Raw genomic sequence first — 23,091 nt, forward strand, 5'->3', positions numbered from 1 at the left:
CTAAAGGATTTTCCGATTCATGATTCGTAGCCTCAGACGTGCATCGCCAGACTACACCAGTCATGTCTTGTTAATATGAACACGTTCGTTCACAGAACAAATTGTTCATACCAGACAAAATGCAAATATTCGTTCATTTCGTCCCCTAAACTGTTTTCTATATGGAAGGGTGCCCATATTTATGCGGTTCATATTATCGATTCATGACTGTAGTACTTTGGGTCTCTTTGCAGTGGAAGAGCTGGCAATAACATTGCACTGTTCCTTAACTAACGTTGTGGAAAGAGTTATCCGAATTAAACAGCGCCACTCCAGCAATAAACCGCACAGTGGTAAGACAGACCAAAGATATGTCGTTTACCTTTATGGTGGGTACAACTTGAACGAAGACACGCTGCTTGATTCGAGTCAAAGCAATTTTAAAGCAGTTGAAAATGCTTTGGAGACTATTTCTAGTTACGAGTGTGCATTGTTGTGGTAAGTTGAAGTTGGATCCACTAAAAACATTTTCATTAGACTGATTCACCCGGATGCACTTACAAATTATACCCTGATCGGCAACAATGACGGGAATGTGTGGGGTGATGAGTGATTGGACACGTGAAAGGATTTTGATGACTGTTCATAGCGACCAACATTCGAGCCGCCAAAATGTGTTTCTTGCATGCTGTGCATCACACTCAAAGAAACAGCTAAAATACCAAGACAGTTATACTGCGTCGTATGTTAGTGTTTTTGAAAGTCAAGACATGTCTCGAGTTTATATGAATATAACTTTTTTCTTCGAATTGAATCACGGATTGTAAACAACAGTTTTGCAAAGCGAGATATAATGTTTGAGGGATATGTGCTTTAATGTGGTTGACACTAATGAACAGCGCAATTTGAACAACTTGTTTTTAATTTGGCACTGAAGGCATGTTAGAAAATGAACAGCACGAGCACAGTACACTGTTTGTCATTTTGTGCGCTCACCGGGTATAAAAATACGGGCCGAATAACTTGTGGTGTGAAAACGCCCACCTTACTTTAAATACACGCTTTCATTTCAATAAAAGAGTGCGAAGAGTGTACTAAGATATGACTTGAGTGCTTCTTGCGCACCGAACTTGGTTGCTTAGCAATAAGTGAAGCTGGAACGTTATTTGATATTTAGTCTTCTTTACTTTATTTGAAATTTGTATCCACTGGCTTGTAAGGGTTCTCCAAACATCATCAAATGCTAAGCACAAGGACCAATATGAGTGCCAATTTAAAGATTGGCAGGCATGACTACTAAAATATTACGGGAACCATATATTGAAATGTTTGGTTCGTGTGTATGTGGGTCTGTCGGATATACCTTTTATATTTTGGAATTTTCGAAGTGATGTGAATATTTATATGGGTCAGGCACGAAAAACCAGATACCAAGCGTTGCTATGAAAAGTTAATTGTCATAGTTGGAGAATTGTGATTTGTTTCCTCTTAATAATTAAACTCATAACCCAGTGAGTACTATTGTTTTGGTACAATAAAGGGTGCCACAAAAATATGTACAGGGATTTTTTTAACGCAAAAATAAACTAGGCATCGCCAAACGCTCATTCTCCGCTCAGAGGTACCGCAAGAGGTCACAACCAAAGGCCAAAGTTTCAGTCCGATCCGACACCTTATTCAAACGTTATGTGATCTTCTGAAAATTTCAATGAGAAAACGGAGCCGATTTTTGGCCGTTTGCGGTTTCTGGTGCATTAAAGCCCCATGCATTCGAAAACTCCGTCGGTCGCCGTTTTCCCGTTGAAATTTTCAGAAAACCACTTATAACTTTTGAATAAGGTATCGATCGGGCTGAAACTTTGCCATCTGGTTTTGACCTCCAGCGCTACTTTTGGGCGGAAAATGAACGTTCGGCTATGCCTAGTTTATTTTTGTCGTAAAAAAAAAAGCTTTGTAAATTTTGTCTGTGGCACCCTGGAGTACTACATTCAAAAAGGCTTTAGTGAATTGCACCCGTGAAAAGCAAAACTAATATCACATGTTGTAGAGATAGATCTGTCATCGCAGAACTAAAATTGTTTCTTTAATGGCATGAACTGAACTTTATTTCTAATTATCACCTTTGTGTGAAAATCTAACAACTTTCGTTTCATATAGTATAAATTGCTAAATTGTTTACCGAAGTTGAAGTAACAGCAATTTCAATTTTTGTTCGTGAATCCAACTTGAAGCATATCTAAAACGATTGCAGTGCCCGGTCCACATTTTGTTTAATCAAAACTACCCTTATTTTTTCGCTAAGCTATCAACATGGAACAGTTGTTTTAATTTATGACTAAAATAAACACGCTGACTAGACGAAATATTCAAAATAAATATTTCAAAACATTTCACCTCTGATGCGGGAAGCATCATCAGTATGTGACTGCAAATGCGTTTTTTGGTCTGAACACTGGAATGTTCATTGAACCCTCAAAGTTGCTCTGCACATGATGGCTGGCACCTCCCGCACAGGACACGGAAGTTTCATTAATCGTTTTGTCAAGGCGGCGCACTTATTTTAGAAATAGCGTCTCCCGTTTGCGTATTCGGAAACGCTCGTAGAGCAAGTCAACATGTCCTTTTCGGCGGTGTGGATTGCGTGTAAGAAGGGACGTCACATTGCCGGGTTTACGTGGTGTGGGAGGGGGGGGGGGGGGTTGTGAAAGGGGCCGCCGAGGCTCAAGTAAACAGGCCATGATTCGCCCTTAAGCCTTTACCCGGCTTCCATATTTTCTTACGCTTATTGGGTAAGCAAATCTAGGAGGCGGCAAATGGCTAGCTCGAAAACACATAGGCATGTTCACTATAACCTTGGGACCCCTTCCTCTCCTCTCCCCGTAAAGCAGGTGCCGCGACGTATGACTGAATACGCTTCAGAGTGCCGAAATCGAGCAGTTTACTTACTTCACAAGCGTTTCTTAATATGCCTCCCAGCTTGTGGACTAGTTTTGCATTCGGCACGTTCAAATCACTTATGGTGACTTCACTTTGGTTTGTAACGTATTTATTTAACGACCAAAAAAGTGGGCACTATATGCGCCCTGGTCTTTCACTTGTGGTGAAAAGAATAAAGACAAACAAGCCCACACTGCACACCTAGCTTCCAGGTATCTTTTTTTTTTTATTGTTTAGCGACGGGCGGGTTTTTGCTTGATATAGAAGTCGACAAACTTCCTGACGGTGCTGACTCGCATGAAGACTCCAGGTCGTCGAGGCGCCGCGCAAGTCATGCCCCAAGAAGTGATGCCAGCTAGGACCCAGGTGCCGTCGCTCCTGGGACATTGAAGAGGACCGCCGGAGTCTCCCTGTCATCGAAAAGGTAGTTATCAAAGTATTTTTGATAACCGTCACTCATTAAAGTGGGGATTTTCTTTTAACGAGAGGTTTTAATATACTCCGAATTCAAGCATCGCCAAGAGTGCGTCGTCCTGGCACCCGTGGCATTTGTGCGTTTTATATTACCGGATCAACGCAACCACCCCAAAAGAAAAAAATTAATCCCAGGATGACGGCACTTTCGCTGCGTCTGATTGGTATTGGCCAGTGTTTACAAACGCACAAAGACGAAGAGCACCGTCAAGATGCACTTTCGACGTTCTTCGATATATTCTATCGAATACTTGCGTCTGCTAGGCTGAGTTGGTTGGAAACGGAGTACACGAGAAATTTGTTCGTCCATCTGTTCGTGCATTTCCTTGCTAAATTTAACGGGGAAACTGACGTGACGTCGCGGTTTCAGGTTACACGCACGCACGACTTGACATAAGAATAACGCTTTCCCACTGCCTTTAGCGGAGGAATTGACGACACGGGATCTGTCGTCACGTAACATAAGGCCACCTGACACCGTGACGTCGTGGTGTCGTCTTAGTGTCACGTGATGTCATCACGGTACGTGACGTCAGGTCACGTGACGTTAATTTTCCCCGCTAAATGGGGAGGAAAGTTCAGATACAATTTGACTTTCTCTCCTCGAAACGACCGTTTAATATCTTCTAGACAAATGTAAAGAATCGCTCGTTAAATACTGCATCCCGTGTATTTTAGACCTTGAAGTAAAAAGGTTCTTGGCAAGTGTTTAAGTTACTGAAAAACACAAAAATTAACCTAACAACACGTCCTGCCACCATCTGCACCTTACTCCGTCTCTCCTTTGTTCAAGGAAACCTCCATAAAGAGATGGTTTCAGCCAATCAAATGCCAAAACTCTTAACATTTGGCTGATGTTTTTTTGGCGGCATTATTGCAATATTATTTAACACTCACTAGAAACTCACGAACGGAATTGTTATTTTTTTAGGCCTTGTACATTTTTTTGCATTGGTCGTGTAAACCAGTTATGAAATACTTGAAGTGCTACTTACTATAATAAAAGCAAACTGGATAATTCCCTGGCCTGTAATAAAATGAAACTGGCAGCACTCACAAAAGTGTGAATGTCACTATTGCCATGTGTACTTTTGATTTATCGGGACTTCTTTTTTTGTTATTTTTTGGATAAATTGTTATCTTATCTAAAGTTTCCATTTTTTGCAGAACGGTGCACCGAGGCCAAACAATCTTTACTAACGAGATGATCATGGTATCGAGCGTACATTGTCCTTAAAACATCGATAACGTTTGAACACCACATGGCGCCTTGCAATGAAGTTAAAACAAAGGGTCTCCCAAGGTCGGCCGTGCACGTAACTTATTCGTGGGCGGCAAGAAGCATACTTTCCGCTCACGTATTATTTCTAATGAGCTGAAGGGAAGCGGCATTCCTGCCAGTAAACTGTGCCTCCATCTTGCAAAAAACATATCAACCTAAAAAGAAATCAAGTGGTTTTGCCTGCCGCTGTCCAACAGTGAACAAAGAAAAACGTTGGACTTTTCCAAAAGTCACTTGTAAGGTCCTTTGGCGTTTCATGTTAAACAAATTTTGAAAGGTATGTCACCTTCAAACTAAAGATTCGAGGTCGCTGGACGATATAATGATGTTTTTTTTAAGCAGAGATATAACAAACAATTTTCTCAATATTCACCAAAGTGGAAAGTGTAGCCGCAAGGCGCGGGCAGAGCCAGGGCGTGCACCAGACTCGGAAAGAGGGCTTGGCATGCTTTCTTGACCAACCAGAAGCCGAAAGAATCCCCTAGCGGTGGTAGCGAGAAACAGTTCTGATCAAAGGTATATGTTCGTATATGGTTTTAATAAGCCCGTAAGAGTGAAGTGTAGTAACTCTTTGTGGTTGAAAATAGGGTGCACGTAATGTTTCGATCATGATCATGCAGAAAGATGTAAGAAACGAACGTGCCGCTCAACTCTGTTTTGCTCGGACAGATTGTGACCGCTCGGACGGCAGATTCCCGGCCCTGGGCGCTGGGCGTAAGGATTACGTCGCTCGTTCCGCTAGTCGCACACTTCCACCCTCATTTTGGATGAGCGTGATTGAAACATCACGTGTACCATATTTTCAGTCACCGAGAGTTGCTTCGATGCACTTATCAGGTTTGTTTCTCGCGACCACCGTTAGGGTATTATTTCCGGCTTCTGGTTGGTCACATTCGAATTTGTGAAGACGCCCTGGAACAGGCCCAGCCCGCTTTCGGCCAAAGGCGCCTCCTCATTTGTCTCCTATACTTCCCAACGAATGGCCAAACTCTCTACATATACGGCTCTGGGTCCAACCATGTGATCAACCCCCTCATTGGTCGAGCCCATGCCGTAGATTGCAGCGATTGGCTCTCTCAAGTGCATTGCGGGAAAGTGATCGCTCCAGATTGACCCGATTCGTGTCCATACAACCTCCGAGGCCCCAGCTCGTGAGTGAAGCAAATATAATAATATTTTTATTTGGCGTCAAGGATCGACCTCTTGGTTGGAGTGGCACTCGAAGGTTCTACGGCTACTGCGATTTCTTCGCTCGATGATAAAAAAAAATGTACGATTAAATTGGAACGCCAACTGGGCCACGGGAAGGGAATTGTTTACTCATATTTTCTCTAAAATTCCTATTTTTACATAACGCTTTTTTTAGAACTTCTTTCAATAAAAGAGCAAAAAAATGTTGTAAGATGAAATTAAAAAAAAAAAAACTCGACCATAAAAGTTTTTTTTTTTTAAAATGAGACTTTTACAACTCTCTGTAATCACGAATTAGAGCGCAACTCTTGAGGAGGAGGAGGAGAGTGTATAGAGGGGAGAGCATTTCCTCCTTCACCTCCGCACAATCCCCTCCTCATTTATTTCTCCCCTACCAATTAGCTGGAACTTTTCAGAGCATTTCCTGCTAAATTCAGCGAAATAATTACCTGCTAAGTTTAGCGGGAAAATGTTTCTGCAAAATTTATCGGGGAAGATTTTTCGCTAAATTTAGCGACGATCTTTCCCACTAAATCTAGCGGGGAAATTTTCCCGCTAAATTTAATCGGAAAATCTTTCCGATAAATGTAGAAGTCAATTTTTCCGCTAAATTTAGCAGGGAATTTTTTTCTGCTAAATACAGTGGGGAGTTTTGTTTTTTTCGTTAAACTTAGCGGGGAATTTTTTTTGCTTTTAGTGGGAAGATTTTTCCGCCAAGCTGAGCGGAGAGTTCTTCCCGCTAAATTTAGCGTTTAAAGTTTTTCACTCAATTTAGCGAAGATATTGTTTCCGCTTAATTTTGCGGCGAATATTTTCCGCCAAATTTAGTGGGGAAATGCTTCCGCTAAGTTTAGAGGGGACTTTTCTCCGCTAAATTAAGAGGAAAAAATTTACTCCTTCTCCCTCGTGGCCCTCGTGACGTCACTCATGACCCTCGTGGCGTGGCGTCATTATGGGAAACGTGCTATCATGCAACTCGCGGTTATGCCGACGGCGACGCCGATGCCGGTGCCGTTCAAGCCGTAAACGGGTGACGAAGAGCTGCGCTCTAAAATATATGTTAACCAGAACTCGCCAGGTTCTAAGGGGTTATGATTATAATGCAATTAAATGCAAAGGTGCAAGCGAGCTGGACAAGAATGACGAAAATAATCCCTGGAGAAGGGCAACAAGAGGGACAAAGGACAAACACAAATCTCCAAACACAGCTCGGTGACCGGTGACCGGGACCTCTCCACCTGTAATGGAGAGGTCCCGGGTTCGATAACCGGACCAGGCGGATTTTTTCGGTCGCGCACCAGTCACCTATAGCTGTGTTTGAAGATTTGTATTTGTCTTTTGTCCCTTTTGTTGCCCTTCTCCAGGGATTATTTTCGTCATTCTTAGGGGTTGTTCTGTGGTCGAGTGCCTTGGTGAGGCGCATTAAGGACGTAGAGCAAAAGTTCGCGCAGAAGAATCCCCGTTCTGCCTGTTTCTACTTCAAAGAGCATCTTATCGGAATTCGGTCCGATGCGTGTCAGACGCACACTGCACGACACGGTTAAACGAACACGTATCCAGCACTTTTCCCATTTCGTTTGGAGGAGATACAGGTGGGCATAAATACCTACCGCTTAGGTTAGTGTAACAACTGAGCACATTTTACAAATATATTTGTCTTGATAAACGTCTTTCAATCAGTGTTGGACAAAACACTCGATAAAAGTATTTAAGTTAACTTACTAAATACCTGCTTCGTAAAGTATTTAAAATAATACTCAAGTTACTTTCACTGTAAAGTATCTTGAGTAAAATACAAATACTTCGAAATGTAATTCAATTACTGTTGAAGATACTTCCGCATTGCGTAATCTGTATCGATGTCAGTAACATTGACGATTGTACAGCTGCGCAAATCTGCTTTACCGCAATGGTTTATTAGCACGCAACAACATAAAACGAAAAAAAAAAAGAATCGCACAGTTATTTTATGCAGTCCAACTATAAGGAGCAGGATATTCTCACGAATGACAAATGATGAGGCGGCGAATAACTGAAGAAACTAAATGTTTAATAGGGCGAACTTGTGCCCAAAACAATAAAGAAAGGCTAGCGTCGCAGGTGTAGATGTCGGCGAAACAGCAGGATCGAGCCCTGGTGCAAGACTGACTCCGGACCGCCACATTGAGCACCTTTTGTGCCCGCGTGGGTTTCTGGAACATTCGGCGTAGAAAATTCGGCGCGTAGAACATTCGTAACTCGATCAAACGACAAGGTTCTCGAACTTCGAAGAATGCCAAGTTGAAAGAATGAATAAAAGAGGAGTCCGCTCCCTGAGGAATCGAACCCGGAGCCTCCGATCGAGAGCCAAGCGCGGTAACCATTCGGCCACGCGCTTTTCTTTTTCCTTTTTTTTTTTTTGTTATTTGACTACGCGCTTGCTCGGCAAACGAGCGTAGCAACGGGGAATTTAAGTAGACCGTTTCTGCAGCCCGCTCAGCACCTGAAGAGCGCTCCGTAATCCGCCACAAGACCTTGAACTATGCAGACAAGGCTGGCGGCGCGCACGCGCAGCTGCGGCGTTTTCTTTGCGGATACCGTAGCGGAGGAGAAAAACGGTCTACTAAAATTGCCTAATATCACTGATTCACGTTGCAAAACATTTCAGGGAAAACAAGAAAGATGTCGCTTTAGTTATTGGGGAGGAGATAAGATCGTGGCCCCCAAGCGGTCAACTTTAGAACTACACGGATGGGGACAACGAATACAATGACTCATCACTCAGCTGACATAACCGAACGCGGCGTCAGCGTTCGGCTGGAGTTCGTGTTTTCCGGTGAGGGGGAAGAGGGTCTCCTTTGTTAGCACTCCAGGCTGCATAAACAACGCATCATGCACGGTGCCCAGCTCAGCACAAATGCCCTCAAGCTCGCATCCTCTTACTACTGCTTTCGGGTGAGATCCGGCACTTAACGTCAGTTTCTTTATTATTAGTATTTTTACATTACACTGTGCCCCACGCTCTATTAAAGGAGATAACATGAACATTCCCAGAAGGCCTGTGGGCGTGTGCACAGGTCTTGTGTTGGGTAAACACCGAGGTGTGGGGGCAACAAACGGGCGGGTCAGAGTGCCTCGCCAATAATGACATCGCTGAATATCACGTGCTGCGGCGCACCTTAGACGCATCGTTTAAGTACAATCCACATTCACTATAATATAAACGAACTTGGGATACGGATATGAGTGAATGAATAACAAAGAGAACCCACATAATAGCCACGGCAGTGGCCGCACATTCTTTAAGTAGGTTGTGTTCAGAAAGGCATTCAACGTTGTTTGTCAACGTTTATTGTCAACTCAACGATCAACGTTTGTTGGCATTTTGAGAGGTCTTCCAGCTCCTAGTTTGCGTCGTGTCCTGTTCTCTCCTCATCAATGTTCGCTTACGGACACTGTTCGCGAGAGCAATAAGTGATTGTCCGACGACAAAAAGAAATAAACGAAAAAAAAAATCCCGACGCTTTGCCGTAGCAGAGTCAAATATGCAAAAAGCAAAATATTTTGTGTGCGTCTGTCCACTTTATATTTTTTTTTATTCGTTATTTTCTTGACACTCAAGTCTGCATTGTTGTCGTACGTCGTTTCCTGGTCTGGGTTGCGCCTCAGTGTGGCTATCTTTACTTCCGTAAAACCACCCCTTTTGTTTGAGGATTTTTGGGTTGAAACTCTAGGAAACAAAAGGCGCGTTGGGAAGGCGAGGGGAAAACCCTGGTTGTACGAACTTTGGGCTGAAATATGAGTCACTATCGGCAAAAGAGCGATGTTTTCACGAGCTCAGTCAAAGTCACCTTAGCTAATCGGAACTAGCGCGAGGATTTGGTTGCTCGAAAGAATGTTCACGTTTGCTCGTGCCACGCCCAAGCCATTCCATACAGAAAACTCGGGAAATGGCGGAATTTCAAAAATGTATTTGAGATAATGAGTACAAGGTACTGGGAAATGTAATTAAAATAAAGTATTAAATACTCTAGATCAAACGTATTTGCAAGATACCAAGATACTTTAAAGGTATTTTAAATATTTGAGTAGAGTATTCGAGATAGGCATAAGTCTGCTTTCAATGCATAGAAATAAACAACAAAAAAAAAAACTGGCGATGTCTTTTTCATGTTAATAGTGTCGTAGAATGTCCGCTGATATGCGCACGTTAAGAAAGTGTATTTTAAAGAATTCGTTTGTTTTTAAATATTGTTTCATAACGGCGCCTTGCATTTGTAATTTTATCTAAACATTACAAATTTTTGAACACTCTTTTGTAGGACGTTGTTGCCTTTTAGTAATGCACAGCGCTCAGCCAACCCTGCTCCCCAAACAACTGTGTGAATTTTCGTGGCTGGCTGATGCACCATCCGCGTTATCTACCACCTGCTGATGTGGATGGTAGTTAACGGCTGCCGAGGATGCAGAGGAATGCTTTTTTTTTAGTTTGCGTGCATGTTTAGGGGAAGGCTTTTTATTTAAGCGACTCTGACAAAGGACAGTTTGTGATGGCTCAATGGCTCGGAGCAAGTAACTCGGAAACTGAAAATATCATCGGGTGTTGGCTAACCGCCGTCGTTAGTACCTATCAAGAGGGAATAAAGACGGTGAAAGTGATAGTAGACGCCGAGGCGTTGCACGTCCACGCCTTATAAAAAAAGAATGTGGATGTCGGTGGCCTGTTCTCTTGGTGAAGCAAAATAGGGGACTACGACGGCTCAACTGACAGCTGGATACAATGCAGGTCAAGTTACAAGTGTTTCTGAGGATATATGAAATCGAACTTCGTTTGATATGAGACTTCGCAGTAGTCGGCTCTTGCAACTGTTTTGCGTCACAAAGGTGAATCAACATGTATTTGGATAGGTGGTTAAAATGTGCTTTGTTGGCCAATATAATTTCAGGAGCTAAATCGACGGCACCATGAAAGGACGAGCTTTGTTTCGCAAAAAACGCATCTTTGATAGAATGAGCCCATCTTCTTCTTTATTGTAGTGCCTTCCGATATCTGTGCTCTACTTATAGGGGGAAAAAGTATAATCAAAACACGACAGTTTTTCTAGTTTTATTTTACATTTATATTTGTCAGAAGTTCGGTAATTTTCATCTTCTGCGCTGTTTAAAACAAAAACCTTACCTTGCAAGGCCCACGACCTCCTTTGTAGTAACCGGCACACATCATTCTGTCCGTTATGTCATTTATATCTTTGTAGGTACTCCTGCAGCTGCTCTGGCTCCACACTGGTAGGTTCACTTTTTGCAGAACATCAGACTCCGATCCATCTGGGAACCAAGGACGTTTCATAAGTTTTTTTTTTTGTTTTTTTTACTTACTCCGGAATGCTCACAAAGACCTCAATTCCTATCACTTAAAAAAAAAAAAAATCCTGGGGATGGGTCTGAGCGCACTACGCGGGCAAAAATAGAAAACAGGCACAGAAATGCATGTCATAAAGAATCTGCTTGGTCATATTCCTTACTTTCACACTACAGCAATTAGATAGGCGTGGATGGACGTGCAAACGTATGCGGTTGATCCTTTTAAATCGAGCAATTGCTTGCGCCACCCTCTACCTACGCAAGAATACAAAACACGAATGTTGGCTGTTCCAATTTTTTCACCTCGCGTGCGTACTCCACGCACGCGAGGTGAAAAAATTGTAGAGCGTCCGTTAGATGGCACTGATAATATCAGAGCCCGTTTACGAGCGCCATTCGTCGTTCACCCGACGGAGGACGTAAAATACTATTTTTAGCGCGCGTCAGAAGGCGTCTCTACGTCCGCCAAAACAATATTGAGGCGCTGGGTCTGGACGCTTTAAGTACAAAACTGCAGTGAAGCCACATTTTACGTCATCTTATAAAGATACATTCGCTCGATCGTTTATTAGAAATTACCGTGCAGTTACATACTTGGGTACTTTTACCACCTAATATTGTTCAATGCTCGAAAGGATGCGCCATTTTGCGAAAACGAAAAGCCCTGCTTTTATATAGCAGTCATCGGGAAACTGAGTTATTGTAAGAAAGCCTTCGGAAGGGTGATGTAACATATGCTGCAGATAAAAGCGACGAGATAACGCCGATGTTTTTTGCACGCGCCATTAAGATATATATCCCCGAGGCAATAGATGGGATGTATCTCGGTCGGCTGCTTTATTTACTGAAATGATGAGAACGACACGGAGCCCCGGTAGCGTGAGTTCCTCACCTTCTATAGCGCTTCAGCGTGTTGTATTTATTGATGGCGAACGCGCATCCAAAGTACGGCGGAAAGCAGAAAACGTGTGCGGGAGGTCGGGAGATCGAAAAAGACGCCCAGCCATTATTACCGTGTCACTGACTATATTCAGGGCGCCTGGCGGGCAAAAAGCGGAACTAGGGTCTGGCCATAGCACGGAACTATTGAACGTAATATCTTCTTCTCAGTTTGGCACGGCACTTGGACGTTCGAGCTCACAATTGGATCCAATGAGCGTGGCCGAGGACGCAATCATTGTACCCAATAAAATGACGCTACCGTTACCTTACAAAGCCAAACGTCACTGCCTAGGGGTAATAGGCACCTTATCTTATGCATAGCACTTCATTCTATTTGTGCATTCTAGTTATAGAATGTGATATTTTATGCATAAAAAGGGCCGCTTAACAAAGGCAATAAAGAAATAGCTTATGAACTTTCCCAAAAAAGCGGCACGCAATAAAGAAAAAAAAAAAGATATTTAGAAGTTGGAAAAAAAAGACCTGGGAAGTTTACACAGTAAAGAACTTATTTTTTAATGGTTTTAATGTATTATAAAATTATAACGAAAGATGTGCGACTTTGCCGCTAATGCAAACTTAACAATATGAAATACAGAAAGGATCACACCTGGTCTTGTATAGCCCCAGCCAGTTGCGATGCATGGTAGACCCGTGAAATTCTCGAAGGAATAAGGCAGGCACACCGGCCTCAGGTAGGAGTATTTAGCAAAGTTCAAGGGTTTCGACAGGAGAATCAAAGCCACATCGTAATCCACGCTGTCGGGATCAAACTTTGGATGTACAATGATCTATGAAAGATGGGACGACAGAAGATTTAATTGCGACACTTTGATCGCTCAACTTTAAGAAAGAACTCTTGATTGGATTCTCAGACACGTGCCGACAATGTTACAGGTGTTTTAGCGAAGACTAAAAAAAAAAAAAAAATCCTACCAAAAGGGTCGTTCAGGATATAATGATTATCATTTGCGGGAGTAACCTGGCAGCCATGGTGGACGTCAGTGATTGCAATAAAACCGCACCAAATACCTAAATGGTTAACTAAAATTTACTAGTTATCTTTTTAATTACAGACGATACATATAAAGTTCCAAATAGACGCTTGCAGAGCGCCGTCAAAAGTCCCTAAATCTGTCAATATAAGGAAGACATACAACACGTGTACAGCGCGGGAGTGCGCTAAAGTAACCACTCGCACACCAGGCGCGATGCAGGCCTTGCGAGAACGAGGATTATATTCTTATCATCAGTGTTTTCTACTTGAGCTACATATACATGATCGGCATATGCTATATACAATCAATAACAGCAATTTAATTTTCTTTTCTGCGGCTGTTATCACTTTTTTGTTTTTTGGGAAATCCGGCTTCGGTCACACCCACTGCCCACGTGACTGCTCCCTCCTCATCTACTTTCTGCGGCCTCGCAGGCGCCCGAACTGCAGCAGCTCCGCGAAGCCGCCGCCGCCGCTTCGGGGTTCTGGAAAGTTCTTCGGCGCGTCTTGTGCACGACCCGGACATGGGCGGCTTTAATAAAGTTTTTTTCTCTCTCTTTCTCCAACTATCGTACTCAAGGCCAAACTCAAAACCGAGTATCTTAAAGCATAACTGTTGGGGAGCGAATGACGCTGCACGCGCTGCGGTTCACGCGGCTGACCGAAGTTGTTGTTGTTTTCTTCTTTTACTCTAAACCGCCGATCTATCAAGATCGGCCGCGCCGAAAAATAAGGCAAAACGACGACGACGACGAATAAACGCTCAGTCTTGTGACAACCAGCTAGGCGGACACGACTCCTTCATTTTGTCTTCCGAATTTACTTCAATAACAACGAAAATCAAATATCCTGAAGCACATGTTTCGGCGACGCAACAACTGCCGCCGTCAATCGCTGCTCACGTTGTGTGTAGTTTGGAGTAATTTCATAGTCTTAGCTTTGTAGCCTCTTTAGTTTTGGACAGCTTAAGAAACGCAAGGCGTGGCTTGATATTCTAACGCTTCTCGTTTTGAGATTTTTTTTCGTCGTCGTTCCTATTCAATAACATAGCAATCTGATTCGCTGTAAAGCAATATTAAGGAGCTTGGGACTTAAGACTCGCTACGGCCTGTTTCCTCTAAGCTTTAAGTGCATATAGTTCACTTTAGCGATGGTGTCCATGCTAATGATACCTTCCTACTTCCTTTTAAAATACGAAAAGGACTTATTTTTTTATATTTTTGTTTTGATCGTTCTTCATACGAAATAGGCCATATCAAGCCGGTTTTTTTTTGTCTGTTTGTGCCGTTCCCTATTTTTAACTGTTTTTGCATCGGTATTGGATATCTTTGCCCAAATGTTCGTAACTACGGTGGTCTCTACTAAAAGTATGGAAACGTAAAAAAACAATACTAAAAAAGGCGTGGTCTGGTTGTTCGGATTAAGTTTACACTTACGGCTGAAACGGAGTAAGACTGTTCCGTGCTCTCAATTCGATCAAGATGATTTTTCCCAACAAGCACTTTGTAGAAGTAATGACGGTAACTGCAACAGAGGGAAAGTGAAAAACAAAAAACAGTTGTAATGTCAGTCAGGACACCCCTGCAAATCATTTATGGTAAATCGGTATGGTACATTTAGAACGTGCGTATTGCTACTCGAATTTTCAGGGAAAATGCCCTTGACTTCATTTAGATGTACCGATAATATCTTGATATTTGATAGGCTTTTATGTTTTGTGTATTATTAGAAAGTTTTAGTAGATCGTTCCGATACCTCTGATATCCCCGATACCGATCTCCGATAAAGATACGATGCACACGCAAAGGCAGCAGCGGGGTATCGGTTATTGTTACCGGAGTGATCGGAACGATCCTCTAAAACTCTCTATAGCCCCCCTGGCTGGACATCGCTATCCCAAGATTTTCTAGAAATTAAACATCCTTTTAATATATTTCGCTCGTGACTGATCTTACAAAAAAGGTGTGTCTGTGCAGCAATAAATATCTAGCCGGTAGATTTTCTGCATTCCTCAACGTGAGATGGACAGAATGAAGCCATTTAAGCGAACCAACTGGAAATAAACAAAAAAAACAAAAAATCCTAGCTTAATCATTTTATTTATGCGCCTCAGTCTAGTGCGACATGATATTTCTCATTGGAGCTTGACGCTCAACCGAACGAAGTGTGACGTTCGAAGTCACTGACAACTTCAAGAACCTGGGTCCCGAGAATTTGCTACCATAACCATTGGGACTGCAATATTAGTCGATGAGAACCCCCCAAAATTAAATCGCAAATCCAAAAAGAAACAATATCAAAAAAAAAAAAAAAATCCTGGCTTTCTGAAGCTGTCAGCGACTGCAACGTTTGGCGATCCAAATTTGATACTTTGAAATATCACGTGCGCGTAGTTTAGACGCTACTGTGCAGTCAGTCGTTCAAACTAATTTCGTAAATTAGCAATTTCGAAGTTAGTTATTGAAGGAGCTTTGAAGTTTAGACGTCTTGCGTTTCATATATTTAGCATAAGAGTAGCACTAAATATTCATACTCAACTAAAGCCAACATTAATTTTGATATATTTTTTTTTACTTGTGGTATGCTATTTTATATACGTTTACGCTGTGGCGAACGACAGTCTGAGCAACGCAGGGGCTCACGAGTCTCAGTTATTTTATTATCCCTAAGAAATCAGTGCGAGTACGGCATTAGGCGGCGACGAAATGATGGAAGAGTGAATCACGAAGCAAGGTGATTGAACATAGTAGGCCCCATTATTCAGGTAGTGATCGACTATAGGGACGAGTTGTTTGTCTTACTGAGGCCTCGTTATATCTTACACATATCTCTGGCTCACACAAATATGCTCTGGCGCTAACCCCATTAGCACGTTTTAAATAATAGATATCTACGTGCCTTGAAGAAATGGGTGTCGTCAATGACATCTTAAAAATCGCAAATTGTAACTCATTATGTTGAAACGCATGTCTTCGTGATTTGTTTTTTTTTTGTCTTATTGGCTAGGGCCGTAATTTTATTGGCTACGGACGGATAACAAGACATGTGAAATTAAACATTCCTTGTGTTTTTCTTAGGTTTGCAATGACTATACGTGCGGAAACTGGGGGAGGGAAGGAGACGAGAGGGCGCGTTTGACGAGTGCAGTGAAGACAAAGGCTACTAGCTTTAGCTTTGCCCACTAATCATTCCAACCAGAGCTCGCCCTTCTCACTTCCCCTCATGCTCTCGTCTCCTCGTTTTCCTCAGTTGCTGCTCACCCAGGGAGACTAAGCCTTCAAAGGAGTGTGCCGAAGAGAAACAATACGGTACCCTTTCTTCATGTCGACACTTCTATTATCTAAATTTAATTGCCACAAAATGTGCCTTATGAGAAAATCGAACGTGACAGTGCTTCTTCCCTTAATTTCTTTTTTCGGCAATAGCTTAATCACAATTGTTCAAAAATTGCGGCGTAATATAAAGTTCTACATGCTTCAAGATATAACTGTCTTATCAAAACCCAACTGCAAGATTTCACGCATACTACTTTCACAAAGGACGAACAAGTTAAAAAATAAAGAACTAGGGTAGTAATGACCGAATCTGTTACCGAAGCTGAGCTTGGAGCATACGCAATCCCGCGTTGCAGTATCTAGGGATCCCGGTTTTAATTCTCACCACTGACCAATAATGTGAATGAGGGTCACACCGGCGCGCAATCGTCTCTCCCCACTATGTGAGGCTACTTCTCTGGTGAAACATTTCATTCAGAGCGTAAATCACTATTCCCACACCTCAAGGGCTGACCGACTGACGCTATCTATACACGTATATCTACACCTTGTCAACCCGATACTTAGAAACAAGAAAAAGAAAAAGGGGTCAACGCTCTTTGATACCAATGTGCGTGTTTCCTTTTTTCTTGTTCTGAAGTCTCTGTTGATACGATAGGAAAAAAAAGTTCTCAACTCGTATGCATAATTTTTGTTATGGGTATCGAATGTTTAATTCGCTTTGCTTCTTTTGCTGAATGTAACATGAAATTAGGTGTCTTCGTGGCGGTTGTGTTTTGTGTTTTCTGCCTGCTTGTCAAAATAATAGGCGCGATAGATTTTTGCGTTATCAAGTTGTCCCTGATAAACAAGCAAAAAAAAAAAAAACTGGTGAAAAATATAGGCTCTACTCTTATCTCACCGAATGCAGTGGGCCGCTGTGACGACCCACCGGTCGTTGAGGATGGTCGCCCCGCACACGGGTGAGCTGAAGAGGCCAAGCGACGCCTGCCAAGGGAACTCATGGGGACCGGCATCCGTGCCGCCAACAATGCGGTCCGTGTCGTAGACTGTGTTCCTGATACCGCACTCTGCGCCACAAGTGAGGAAAGAGTGTACTCCATATTTTTAGCTCCAGAGGGCTTTCACCTTCACATAGCGCAAAAGACTTGAAGCAGCAAAGTGTGGAGAGGCCGCCAATCCACGTGGAGATAAAAAAAATGGCGCAGCCTGGCGGCCGAGTTGGAAAACAGGGGACATGGATGTAAATGTGCGCGGTTGGATGCGAGAATAACCGATTTTGGTACACATTACGGTTCTTTTTTGTGGCCTCATACTGCTTAAGTCAGCTGCTGTCAAATATACAATTTCGATGGGGACGACTTTACGTAAGGTGTAAATCCTATTCCCAACCCTAAAACGAAAACTTTTACTGAACCGAACTCTTGGCATTTTTGTCACATGTGGGAATATTCGAATAAGGCTTAGGGTTTTTGAGCATTGCAACTGGTGATAGACACTGCAGCGCTGTTCGGCTTTTGATCCTCTCACTGTCGAGAACCTTCGTTGCACTGCATATCGGCATGCAATCTGAGGCAAATGACGCAGCGTATAACAGCGCTTTATCAACACAGAGTTAGAGTCAGCGTCCGAGCGATCAATATGTCCCACGAAAAAGACTTCCAACAACGGACTGATGTATGCAACTGAGTTGAAAGTGACTCGAGCATTTGCAACAATTTTAAGAGCCTCAGCGAATCGAAGTCATAAACGTTCTTGCACTTTTCCATCTAGAACATCACTTTAGAATCGCAGGAACTGCCCCTAAAACTTTATACATTGGGAATTTACACAACCAAAATTTCAACTGGGACTTCTAAAGAACGCGAATATTATTCTATGTACGTGAAAAGTAATTGCTAACACGTTAAGACATATCGATACATTTTAACGCACAGTACCCCAAAAATGAGGTGTCTCCGTTAAAATATTGCTAAGGTTTTTAACCCAACTTTCAGCTTCTACTCCTTGAAAAGTTTGTTTAATTGTAACTCGCTGAGCGATCACTTTCTTTCACCGCAGTGGAGTGGATTACCAAACGAAGAATTACAAGTATATGGCATCAAAAACAGTATGAACACTGCTGATATATTACTTTTACAATATGTCATGAGCAGACAGTTGGGGATAAACCTAGCTCATGACATATAATTTTAGACCATAATATTATGGGAAAACAATTGTTTTATTAATAAAGCATAGAAACGAAAATTAAGGAGCTATCACTAGAATTGGCAGCTAAGGCAGCAAGATTTAAAAGTATTTGGGCGTTTATCTTCCAGCAGAAATTATGTAATATCCAATCTATCAGATTATCCGAGGAAAATTAACAATGTGGGGGAGAAATAGAAATATGTGTATCACTGAAATAGTATTCGTGCTATGACATTAACATAAGTCGACATGTAAAACAATATATATTTTTTTCGGACAAGGTACGAAAGGCTAAGATAGCTGACAAGGCTCAGAGTTCCCTTAGTTACATAAATAGACGGAAAAAATACATGTATCTGAAAGTTATTGCTTAAGACAAACGGATCGCAATCTTTCCAATAACTTAGAAATGTGTAAACACCAAAAAAGAGAATGCAAAGCACACAATATACACTAATGATTAAATATAAGAACGAAAAGGTATATCGCAAGCTCAAAAATGCGTCAAGAAGAAGAACTTCATAAGTTAGTTTTTATTTACAATGCATTGTTGTTCGCATTTTATTTACATTGATATCGCTCGGCATTCTTTTTAAATTTCTAAAATGATTGCGCTTGCGTATTATTTATATCGCGTGTGCTATTAATAACGTTAATCATTTAATACTGCGAACTCTGGTTTCCCTAATTGGTCCGGGTATGTCCTTTGCGCAACATGACGCAACGTATACGACGATGTTTCTGTTTCGTCGGCAGTAAGTTAGAATTTCACTTCATAAATGATTTCTAGTAATTTAAATTGTAATTTGCATGCTTTCAAAATACAATATTTAAAGAAAATTGGTTGAACGTGAGGTACTCTTATGTTCCTTTTATAATTTTTAAGTACTCGTATAACTTTCTTGTACAATAAGTAATTTGCTATAATTTGATATTTTTATTGTACATGATACAAGCATTCCATAGCACATTTTAGAAAAAAAAAAAGTAAAACGTGTTTCAAGGAGGCACTTAGGAACCAGCCTTGCTACCTCATAAATACAGTCCACAACTCAGAATAATTCAATCTTTAATTTATTTACATTTGCAAATTAATTGAACTCACATTTCATTCAACTGTTGAATTCAACTATTTGAATAAATTATTAGCGCAAAATATGCATACTGTTAGTTATGCTAACATTTTACTTTATAATATATTAGTTTACATGTCTGTGAAAGATTTTGTCGGAGGTTTGAAAGGATATACTTTGCTTTATCTTATGTTTCATTGTAATCTGGTAAACGGCAGCAATTTGGAAAGCTTGACAAGCTAAACATTAGATTTTTGTCCTAGACATAGTAGTGCAGCTTTAATAAAAAAATATTAGTGTAGTCCTTATACATTATCAATTCAAGAAAACAAGGAATGCTCACGAAGTCCTATGCTACATTCAAGAGGTGATAGTTTGGGTGAAAACCCCTCTGGGAAACGTGTCACTGAGCCAGCATTTAAAATTTGTAATGACTCGTTTTCGGTTTGTTCCGCGAAAAAAGAACAAAATATACACTGGGATGTTTTTTCTGATGTCCAATACTATACTTCATTTCACCGTAAGTCAGCGCAGCCAAAGACTATGAGGTGTACAAACAAAAAGACAGATAATAAATGCGAAATATCACGATGCACGCATTGGGCCTGATTGCGTTAGCCCTTTGGCACACGCAGAGAAGCATGGAAAACGCCATGACTTCACTCTTTTGGTACGGCTTGGTTTGGAACGTCGTCTTTGTGGTAGCCACCTCGTTCTGACATATGAGAAACAAAGTATGATACTAGAAACATTCTTCGGGACAATGACTTTCTTTTCGCAAATATAACAGCCGAATAAAACCGAAATGGCTCACGTGTTCCGTATCCACCGGAGAACACTGCAACGAACAAAACCGCGGTGAGCATCGTGGAAAATTTCACACGACACGACGGTATCCCATAACACACCGGTCCACAAACGGTGACGGTTTTATACGCGCACGCGGACATTTAACGATTCGGATTTTGCTCCGGGTGAAATGTCCCCGACGGCAACACCCGTACATTTCTGCAGCAGCAGCCGTCGCGTTGTCTCTGCGGGTTGCAACACAGGCACAGGACGCTGAGCTTCTTATCTTTATGTGAAGCGCGACTCGTGGGACAATTCCGACGTCACCCTCTATCGTGTTTCCCAGCCCTCATTTGGTCAGGGTTGACGAACGCGTGCCGTCAAATGTCGGGCAACAACTGGTACTCTACTGGGTTTTTGTCTTGGCAGCACGGGCTTGATGTACCATGTTTCCCTAATAATTATTACCCTCAGCCGTTCTGTACTATATAGGGTAACCTTTGCAAAAATCGCCTTCTGCCTTCTGCCATCTTTGTCTGCTGAGCTGTGGAACACCTTGTGAGCACGCGCTGTTGTTCTGCTGAACGGTACATCACACGTTGCGCATGCCTCCAGAACCCCAGCATTTTTCGCCTGGGTGATGAGCGATGAAAAGGTTTATAGCTACACCACTAAGAAAATTTGCCTGCGCTTCTATACTGCGGTTTACGTAACGCACGACCGCAGCCGACGCAACGATTTGACAGAGTCAATCAAAAAGTGACAGAAGTGCTTCGTCACGGTGCTTGCCGTCTTGTCTTCGTTTGCTGTCACCAGGTACACCAACCATACAGAAAACAAAGCGCAGGATTGCGCCACATTCAATGAGCGCGACTCGTTTAACGAGTGTTGGTAATCGCGCAAATACTACACGTGAGATAACGATGCACTTTTGGCACTGCTCGATTGGTTCTATCCAATCGTAGTGTCGGCTGCGTTATGACTGTGAAACTTAATATAGAATATCGCGTTGCCAAAAAGCATGAAAAGCTTAATGTGATTCTTCGAAAGCTAAAAAGGTTCTTAGAAAAAGTGATCGGTGAGCTACAGCGTTTTTTATCCGGTGTATCCGAATATAAGAAGCATTTTAACCGAACGTCGTATTACAAGCAAGACAAAAAAAAAAGAAAAAAAAGAAAAGAAAAACCGCTTGGTGTTACGTTATATCATCATCATCATCATCATAATCATCCTCATCATAATCATCATCATCACCCTCACCATCCCCACCACCACCACCGCGACGACCATCATCATTATAATCACCATCGTCATCATCATCATCATCATCATCATCATTTACTTTTTCTTGAGGACTCGTAAGGTGTATTAGACGAGGGAGTGGGCATGTACATAAATATATGAAGAGAAGAAACAATGAGCACAACAATAGCAGAATACTAAGACACTAAACTAATTTGAGGGGTTACAACCAAATGGGTAGTAGCTGCTCCACATATCTTAGTGTTCTTATAGAAACAATCTGGTTAGGTAGCGCACCAGCTTTTTATTGCCAATGGTTATGTAGACATTTGATAAGTGACTGTGGACAAATAAATTTTACGTAAATTAAGAGAATGGTCAAGATTAGGAAGAATACTGTGAGGAGCTGATAGAAAACATTCCCTGAAATGGGTGTTGTGGTAAAAGATTCAATGAAAAAGAGACAGGCGGCGGCGGAGAGAAAGTGCGTCGAGGTTTGCTAACTGGCGTAATCCTAATTTGCTAGTATATGGAGACTAGCCACAATAAGGGAAACGAAATTATCTTTTTTGAACGGCTTCTAGGGTGCTTCTTAAGGTGATGGCTATGCTGACGATATTGGGAAAGCGTATTGTACTCGGATTTTACCAATGTAGTGTAATATTGTCGTTTTCCTGAGTTTGTCGCTAACCCAGAAATACTGCGCAAAAAAGGAGAAACATTCGAGAGTACAGATTGCGTCTCCAAAGACGGAGGTTAAATTAGTAGTTCATGACAGATCAGAGGAACATGGATTTCCAGATATTCATATGAGACACAAGCGTCAATGATATGATAGTGAGGTGACATGGAAATGATTAAATAAGTGGACGGCTTGGAAACGAAATGAATTGATATTTATTAAACTTTATATCGATTTGCCACTTCTTGGCACCAGTGAGTTATTATTGAAAGATTTTTCGTTTAAAGTTTGTTGATCGTTCTGGGAATGAATAGGTTTGTAAATCGCGCAATCCTTGACAAATAACCGCACCAAGAAAAATATCCTATTATGGTTGTTAATGAGGTATATAAGACGATGAAAAAAACCCAAGCACCGTTGCTTAAGGGACTCCAGCCGCTTCCGAACTGGTGCGAGATTTAATGTTATTCATAGTAGAGTACTGCGTGCCATAAATCAAAAATTCAAAGCTCGTATATGTAACAAAGTGAGGCATGTAATATTTTTTAAATAAAATGCGTCAATGAGGAACTTTGTCAAATACCTTAAAAATGTGAATGAAAAGTGAGTCAGTTTCAACACTGGAACTGAAATATTAACAAATGTCGGTTCGAGTTCTTGTTACTTGGGTTTCGCGAGAGAACGATTCACAAAAT

General features: G+C 41.8%; 1 protein-coding gene across 1 annotated transcript; it reads right to left on the reverse strand.

Annotated features, from left to right (window-relative positions):
* Positions 1 to 3,008: 3,008 nt before the first annotated feature.
* LOC8027801 (trypsin-1) lies at positions 3,009 to 20,719 on the reverse strand. Its single transcript, XM_002409593.4, has 6 exons — positions 20,498 to 20,719; positions 17,319 to 17,487; positions 14,579 to 14,666; positions 12,756 to 12,936; positions 11,022 to 11,167; positions 3,009 to 3,326 (listed from the first exon to the last, which is right to left on the reverse strand). Exons 1-6 carry the CDS (start codon positions 20,631 to 20,633, stop codon positions 3,150 to 3,152), a joined length of 897 nt encoding a protein of 298 aa, XP_002409637.3. The 5' UTR covers positions 20,634 to 20,719; the 3' UTR covers positions 3,009 to 3,149.
* Positions 20,720 to 23,091: the final 2,372 nt, after the last annotated feature.

Source organism: Ixodes scapularis, unplaced genomic scaffold, assembly GCF_016920785.2.
Source record: "Ixodes scapularis isolate PalLabHiFi unplaced genomic scaffold, ASM1692078v2 PGA_scaffold7__128_contigs__length_106722199, whole genome shotgun sequence".
Classification (NCBI taxonomy): domain Eukaryota; kingdom Metazoa; phylum Arthropoda; class Arachnida; order Ixodida; family Ixodidae; genus Ixodes; species Ixodes scapularis.